We start from the raw sequence: 8,506 nt of genomic DNA on the forward strand, positions 1-8,506 counted from the left end.
AAGGCGGTGGCCCGTTCCTGTAGGTTCATGCTCTACAACATCCGCAGAGTACGACCCTGCCTCACACAGGAAGCGGCGCAGGTCCTAATCCAGGCACTTGTCATCTCCCGTCTGGATTACTGCAACTCGCTGTTGGCTGGGCTCCCTGCCTGTGCCATTAAACCCCTTCAACTCATCCAGAACGCCGCAGCCCGTCTGGTGTTCAACCTTCCCAAGTTCTCTCACGTCACCCCGCTCCTCCGTTCTCTCCACTGGCTTCCAGTTGAAGCTCGCATCCGCTACAAGACCATGGTGCTTGCCTACGGAGCTGTGAGGGGAACGGCACCTCAGTACCTCCAGGCTCTGATCAGGCCCTACACCCAAACAAGGGCACTGCGTTCATCCACCTCTGGCCTGCTCGCCTCCCTACCACTGAGGAAGTACAGCTCCCGCTCAGCCCAGTCAAAACTGTTCGCTGCCCTGGCCCCCCAATGGTGGAACAAACTCCCTCACGACGCCAGGACAGCGGAGTCAATCACCACCTTCCGGAGACACCTGAAACCCCACCTCTTTAAGGAATACCTAGGATAGGTTAAGTAATCCCTCTCACCCCACCCCCCCTAAGTTTTAGATGCACTATTGTTAAGTGACTGTCCCACTGGATGTCATAAGGTGAATGCACCAATTTGTAAGTCGCTCTGGATAAGAGCGTCTGCTAAATGACTTAAATGTAAATGTAAATGTCTCTCCAGAGGGTGGTGCGGTCTGCACAATGTATAACTGGGGGCAAACTATCTGCCCTCCAGGACACCTACAGCACCCAATGTCACATGAATACCAAAAAGATCATCAAGGACAACAACCACCCAAGCCTCTGCCTGTTCACCCAGCTATCATCCAGAAGGCAAAGTCGGTACAGGTGCTTCAAAGCTGGAACCGAGAGACTGAAAAACAGATTCTATCTCAAGGACATCAGACAGTTAAATAGCCTTCACTAGCACAGAGAGGCTACAGCCTACATACACAGACTTGAAATCATTGGCCACTTTAATAAACGGAACACTAGTCACTTTAATTAATAATGTCACTTTAATAATGTTTACATATCTTGCATTACTCATCTCAGATGTGTATACTGTATTCTGTACTATCTACTGTATCTCAGTCTATGCCGCTCTGACATTGCTTGTCCATATGTTTATATATTCTTAATTCCAGTACTTTACTTAAATTTGTGTTTATTAGGCATTTGTTGTGAAATTGTTAGATGTTACTGGTTAGATATTGCTGCACTGTTGGAGCTAGAAACACAAGCATTTCACTACACCCGCAATAACATCTGATAAACACGTGTTTGTGACAAATCAAATGTGAGTTGATAAACATTCACCATTGGCACTATATGTTGAGTTTTTGACGAGCAAGTAGCAACTCGTTTTATTCTATTCACTCAGTCTATTTATTAACAAACCCAAACATCTGCCAGCAGAAAATACATTTTCGCCCTAATATTGAAAAATGTAGAAAACCAGAAATGTTTTAAAACAGAGGCTTGGGGGTCACCTTATTTAATTGGTTAATTATAAAATATCAGATACCTAAAATGACAACACTCTAGGTAAAAATAAATAATAAAAGATACGATTTCTTAAATAATTTGCCAAATTACAATGTATTTGTACAGTCTAAAGAAGTAAAAAGAAGCAGCAACACACAATTAATTATTACCAAAAAAATTACAATCAGATTATGTTTTAGGTCAAAGCCTCAATACCTTTTTACAAGCCTGCCTGATTTTAGTCATCCTAACACCATACATAATAGGATTGAAAAGTGGTGGACATATTAGAAAATAAACTAATAAAATAGTGCGAAGTATAGGTGGAAGATGTGCAGTATCATATCTGCCTTGTAGAATCACAAATAACCAGCCAGAGGAGAAGTTCAGCAAAGAGGCTATATGTGGCAAACAGGTGTTAAATGCTTTCTGTTTTGTCTCTTTTGAAGACTTTAAACAAATGTGTAGAATTATTACATATGAGTATATGGTAGGAAATATAGTACAAGAAAAAGAAAGCACAGTGCCAACAAGACCCCATATGTTATTCAGTGTAGTATTTGAACAGGCAAGCTTGACGACTGAGTAGTTGTCACAATACACTCTGTCTAGAACATTACCACAAAATTGCAGTCGCAAACTCAGGGAGATAACGATGGCATTGAGGAAAAAAGAATACACCCAGGACAGCAGAATTAAGCCCAAAACTATTTTAGGTGTCATAATATTGTTATACTGTAGAGGATAACAAATACAAATGTACCTGTCATATGGCATAACTGATAAATTGCAAAATTCCGTTAAACCGTATGTGTACAACACATAAATCTGGAGATAACAATAAAGAAGGGAAATATCATGTGTGTCAGACAGCAAGTAAAACATGAGAGCAGGAAACAAACCAGTGCTCCCATACAACTGATTAACAAACAAAGCACATAGAAACAGATACATGGGTTCATGAAGGCTTCTTTCAATGCAGATAACTCCAATAAGTAAAGCATTGACAAGAATGATGACAAAATATAAAACAGTTACTACAGCAAAGTAGAAATACTTCATTTGTCCGATATCACCGTATGCAGCAAGCTTGAAGACCTTAAAGTGAGTAGAGTTTTCCATGGTCCTGGTAGATGGTAAAGGTGTGTTGTCAAATTTAGATGAAAAGTAGATAATCCTCTATAGTACTGTAGCTTAAATATAAATTGAAACAATGAAATCACAAGGACCAGACAACCTAAATGGAACATTCATTGACCTGTTCTTCTTACTGTGATAGATTTTCCCACATCTATACTCACCAATATAGGTGCTTTTTCATTCTCCTGATAACATAATTCATAGCCTAAATCAAACAATATTACACTTTGTATCTTGCACTCGTATTACTTATTACATTAAAATGCTAAATAAAATTATTACATTTAATGTATGCCAAGTACTAAATTTATACCGACCATTTCTAATCCATGTTGAACTGCTTAAACTCAGCTCCTCACTTGATTATTATACTTGGGGGGGGTGTCATGGTGTGATATGCAAATAAGCACCAATACCTGGGGAAAATTTTATCGTTTCAGAGTCAAGGAAACCATATTGAGAAAAACAGATACAATTTCAAGGAGTTCAAATCCTTTCTTAAATTCTATAGAAATACAACAATTCATAGAGAATAGTATATTAAACAGGGCATGTCTAGCTGGTACAGAGTCAATTTGCGGGGGGACCGATTAGTCGAGGTAATTGAGGTAAAATGTACATGTAGGGAGAGTTACATTGACTATGCATAGGTAATAAACAGAGTAGCAGCAGCGTAAAAGAGGGGTCTGGGTAGCCCTTTGATAAGCTGTTCAGGAGTATTATGGCTTGGGGGAAGAAGCAGTGAAGAAGCCTTTTGGACCTGGACTTGGCGCTCCGTTACCGCTTGCAGTGCAGTAGCAGAGAGAACAGTCTATGACTAGGGGGGCTGGAGTCTTTGACAATTTTTAGGCCTTCCTCTGACACCACCTGGTATAGAGGTCCTCGATGGCAGGAAGCTTGGCCCAAGTGATGTACTGGGCCGTACACACTACCCTTTGTAGTGCCTTGCGGTCGGAGGCAGAGAGAACAGTCTATGACTAGGGTGGCTGGAGTCTTTGACAATTTTTAGGGCCTTCCTCTGACACCGCCTGGTATAGAGGTCCTCGATGGCAGGAAGCTTGGCCCAAGTGATGTACTGGGCCATACCCACTACCCTTTGTATTGCCTTGCGGTCAGAGGCCGAGCAGTTGCCATACCAGGCAGTGATGTAACCAGTCAGGAGGCTATTGATGGTGCAGTTGTAGATCCTTTTGAGGATCTGAGGACACATGCCAAATCTTTTCAGTCCCCTGAGGGGAATAGGTTTTGTCTTGCCCTCTTCACGGGTGTCTTGGTGTGCTAGGACCATGTTACTTGTTGGTGATGTGGACACCAAGGTACTTGAAGCTCTCAACCTTCTCCACTACAGCCCTGTCGATGAGAATGGGGGCATGTTCGGTCCTCTTTTTCTTGTAGTCCACAATCATCATCTCCTTAGTCTTGATCACGTTGAGGGAGGTTGTTGTCCTGGCACCACACGGCCAGGTCTCTGACCTCCTCCCTCGAGGCTGCTTCATCGTTGTCGGTGATCAGGCCTACTACCGGTATCGGCAGACTTGATGACGGTGTTGGAGTCGTTCCTGACCGTGCAGTCATGAGTGAACAGGGAGTACAGGAAGTGACTGAGCAAGCACCCCTGAGGGTTCCCCGTGTTGAGGATCAGAGTGGCGGATGTGTTGTTACCTACCCTTAACCCTGGGGCCGGTCCGTCAGGAAGATCCAGTTGCAGAGGGAAGTGTTTAGTCCCATAGTCCTTAGCTTAGTGATGAGCTTTGAGGGCACTATGGTGTTGAACGTTGAGCTGTAGTCAATGAACAACATTCTTACATAGGTGTTCCTTTTGTCCAGATGGGAAAGGGCAGTGTGGAATGCAATAGAGATTATATCATCTGTGTATATGTTAGGTTTGTATAAAAATTGGAGTGGGTCTACGGTTTCTGTGATAATGGTGTTGTTGTGAGGCATGACCAGCCTTTCAAAGCATTTCATGGCTACAGACATGAGTACTACAGGTCGGTAGTCATTTAGGCAGGTTAGCTTCGTGTTCTTTTGCACAGGGACGATGGTGGTATGCTTGAGACATGTTGGTATTACAGACTCAGACAGGGAGGTTGAAAATGTCAGTGTATACACTTGCCAGTTGGTCAGCGCATGCTCAGAGTACATGTCCTGGTAATTCATCTGACACTACTGCCCTGTGAATGTGGACCTGTTTAAAGGTCTTACTCACATCGGCTGTGGAGAACATGATCACACAGTCGTCCAGAACAGAGGATACTCTCATGCATGTTTCAGTGCTACTTGCCTCAAAGCGAGCATAGAAGTAATTGAGCTGGTCTGGTAGGCTCGTGTCACAGCGCTCCAGGACAAGTTGTCTACAGAAATAAAGGAACGTAAAATCAAGAAATTCAACCAAGACAAAAAAGACAAGGCCGATGGTAAAGTCGACTTCTGGAGAAACCCTGACAAAAGAGGTCCTGCTCCCCCTCTCCATGACAGACGCTGGAGGGATGCCGCTTACTTCGATCCACCCTTGTCTGATCAACGCTCTACAACCAGCGCCTCATCGGCTTCCAGGGGTAGTTTTTTATTCAACGAGAGACTGGACAGGCGGAAAGGCGGAAGTGGCCGCAGGCACGCGCATCGATGATATGCCGCACCCGAAGGGGAAAGAAGAAACGTCTATCAGAGGCAGAGGAGACCGTTCACACGGTCCCAGAACTCACGGGACTGAGTGTCTTTAATTTATCAAGCAAGATATTGTGGCAAACCTCTTCAAGGTTAGGAGCGTTTGTCACAAACTAAGTGGTAAACTGTCACCAAATCACCCAAGTATGAGAGTTCTTTCGAACAGGACAGTACCTGTTTGTTTGTTTCTCCGTCCTGGTCCAACCAGGCCGTAGGCGAGGTCAAGGATAGCAGGGTTCGGTACACGAATCGGGTTCTCGGTAGGTCCAGGTCCAAACGCCAACAGGTAAGTCCAAAACAATCCAGCTCATACACGGTAAATCCAGCCAATCTCTATAGTCTCTTTCTCTATTGTTCATAGATCCTTCCAGCACCCTCTCTTCCTCTTCCTGGTTTTTCTTGACCCTTTATCTGTGAGTCGGCTCCACCTTCTGAGGGTTCCCCTTGCTTCTGGGACTTGTAGTTTTGGCGGTCGGCCATTTTGTGATCTGTAGTTCTGACAGGGGTGGCCATTTTAGTGATCGGGCAGAGCCCGTTTATTAGTTCTGCTCTCACATATCTGCCACTTATCACTCGACCCCCTTCTTTGCCACATATCTCTCCCCCTAGATCCGACCCCCTAGGTTGGGCTACCGCAGCAAAATATGCGTGCATGCGGGATAACCCATCCACGTTTCCCATTTCCTTCCCTGCTCTGTGTTTCAAGTCAAAATGAAACGGTTGGAGACTCAAAAACCACCGCATCACCCGAGCGTTCTTCTCTTTAGCCCTATGCATCCAGGTGAGTGGGGCATGGTCACTGATGAGGGTGAAGTGGCGCCCCAGCAGGTAGTACTTCAGGCTTTCTAGAGCCCACTTTACTGCCAGCGCCTCTTTCTCAACGACTGAGTAGTTGGTTTCCCGTGGTTCCAGCTTCCTGCTTAAAAACAGGATGGGGTGTTCCACCCCTTCTATCTCTTGGGATAGCACTGCTCCCAAGCCGACCTCTGAGGCATCCGTCTGAACCACAAACTCTTTCTCGAAGTCTGGTACCACCAGCACTGGGTTACAGCAGAGAGCCTCCTGTAATGTCCTAAATGCTTTGGTGGCCCTTTCATCCCATTTGACCATGTTTGGCCCTCTGGCTCTAGTCATGTCGGTAAGTGGGGCGGCCACTGTGGCATAACTTGGGATGAACTTCCGGTAGTAACCGGTCAGCCCTAGGAAGGCTCGGACCTGCTTCTTATTTACTGGTTTCGGCCATTCTCTAATTGCCTTCACCTTCTTATGTTGGGGTTTGATTAACCCTCTTCCCACAGTGTATCCCAGATACTCTGTTTCCTCTAACCCCACATAACACTTGGCAGGGTTTGCCGTGAGCCCTGCCTTTCTAAGGGCATCTAACACTGCCTGTACCCGGGGTAAGTGGGATTCTCAATCTGGGCTGTAGATCCCCACGTCATCTAAATAAGCTGCGGCCTATGCTTTGTGCGGTTTTAGGACTTTGTCCATGAGCCGTTGAAAGGTGGCTGGGGCCCCGTGTAAGCCGAATGGCATGACGGTGTATTGAAACAAACCGTCAGGTGTTGCAAAGGCTGTCTTTTCTTTGGCCCTGTGGTCAGAGGAATTTGCCAGTACCCTTTTGTCAGATCAAGGGTCGTAATGTACCGAGCATGACCAATTTTCTCCAGTAGTTCATCTACTCGGGGCATGGGGTAGGCATCAAACTTCGAGATTTCATTTACCTTTCTGAAAGTCGTTACAGAACCGCAACGACCCATCGGGCTTGGAGACCATCACAATTGGGCTAGACCACTCACTATGTGACTCTTCGACCACTCCAGCTGTCAACATTTTCTCAGTCTCTGCTCTAATCGCGGCCCGTCGAGCCTCGGGTACCCGATATGGCCTCATACTCACTTTTCTCCCTGGTAGGGAAACAATATCATGAGCCGTAACCTCAGTTCGGCCAGGTACCTCTGAAAACACATCTCTGTTTTTCTGGATCAGGGTCTTTACTTCCTGTACTTGCGCTGGGGACAGAGTGGGTGACATATTTACTTCGGCTGTCTCCTGAATGTGTGTGGGGTATGTGACCATTAGTGTTTCTCTCTCTCTCCATGCTTTTAACAGGTTTATGTGATAAATCTGTTCCTGGGGCCGTCGACCTGGCTGTCGGATCCGATAATTGACTTCTCCTATTCTCTCCAGTACTTCATATGGCCCTTTCCATGTGGCTAGTAGTTTACACTCTACTGTGGGGATCAGCACTAACACCTTATCTCCCGGTTGAAATTCCCTCAGGGTAGCCTGCCGGTTATAAGTGTGCCTCTGGTGTTCTTGTGTTTGTCTCATGTGCTCTCTGACGATGGGCATGACTGTGGCTATCCTGTCTTGCATTGCCGTGACATGCTCTATGACACTAGTATACGGGGTGGATTGGTGCTCCCAGGTTTCCCGGGCGATGTCTAAGATTCCCCGGGGATGCCTCCCACATACCAGCTCAAAGGGAGAAAACCCCAGCGAGGCTTGAGGAACCTCTCTAATGGCAAACATCAGATACGGCAACATGCAATCCCAGTTTTTCACATCCTTATCGATTACCTTCCTGAGCATTGACTTCGGGTTCGGTTGAATCTCTCAACCAGCCCGTCCGTCTGAGGATGGTAAACCGATGTCCTCAACTGTTTCACCTGCCACAGTTTACAAAGGTCCGCCATAAGGCGGGACATAAAGGGGGTCCCCTGGTCGGTAAGGATCTCCTTTGGAACCCCTACCCTGGTTAACAAGAGCACTAATTCCTTTGCAATATTTTTGGAAGTCATCGTCCGAAGGGAAATGGCTTCTGGGTAGCGAGTGACATAATCTAGAATGACCAGAATGTATTGGTGCCCTCTGGCGGATTTGGGCAGTGGGCCCACTAAATCCATCGCTATCCTCTCAAATGGCGTTTCGATTATGGGGAGTGGCACTAACGGGCTTCTAAAAGCTGGTCGGGGAGCTGTTAACTGGCACTCCGGGCACTCTCCACAATGCCGAGCCACTTCAGCTTGAATTCCTGGCCAGTAAAACCTCCTTACAATCCGGTCTCGGGTTTTATCGATACCAAGGTGTCCACCCAGAATGTGCCCATGAGCTAGATCCAGTACTGTCCTCCGGTACCGAGTGGGAACCAACAACTGT

General features: G+C 46.0%; 1 protein-coding gene across 1 annotated transcript; it reads right to left on the reverse strand.

Annotated features, from left to right (window-relative positions):
• Positions 1-1,644: 1,644 nt before the first annotated feature.
• Positions 1,645-2,947, reverse strand: LOC124005083 (olfactory receptor 2A25-like). Its single transcript, XM_046314013.1, has one exon. The coding sequence runs from the start codon at positions 2,657-2,659 to the stop codon at positions 1,739-1,741; it is 921 nt and encodes a 306-aa protein (XP_046169969.1). The 5' UTR covers positions 2,660-2,947; the 3' UTR covers positions 1,645-1,738.
• Positions 2,948-8,506: the final 5,559 nt, after the last annotated feature.

The sequence above is a fragment of the Oncorhynchus gorbuscha genome, linkage group LG19 (assembly GCF_021184085.1).
Source record: "Oncorhynchus gorbuscha isolate QuinsamMale2020 ecotype Even-year linkage group LG19, OgorEven_v1.0, whole genome shotgun sequence".
Lineage (NCBI taxonomy): Eukaryota > Metazoa > Chordata > Actinopteri > Salmoniformes > Salmonidae > Oncorhynchus > Oncorhynchus gorbuscha.

Excerpts from the sequence above, each read along its gene's own strand:
- LOC124005083 (XM_046314013.1), bottom strand. The coding sequence starts at position 2,659 with ATGGAAAACTCTACTCACTTTAAGGTCTTCAAGCTTGCTGCATACGGT.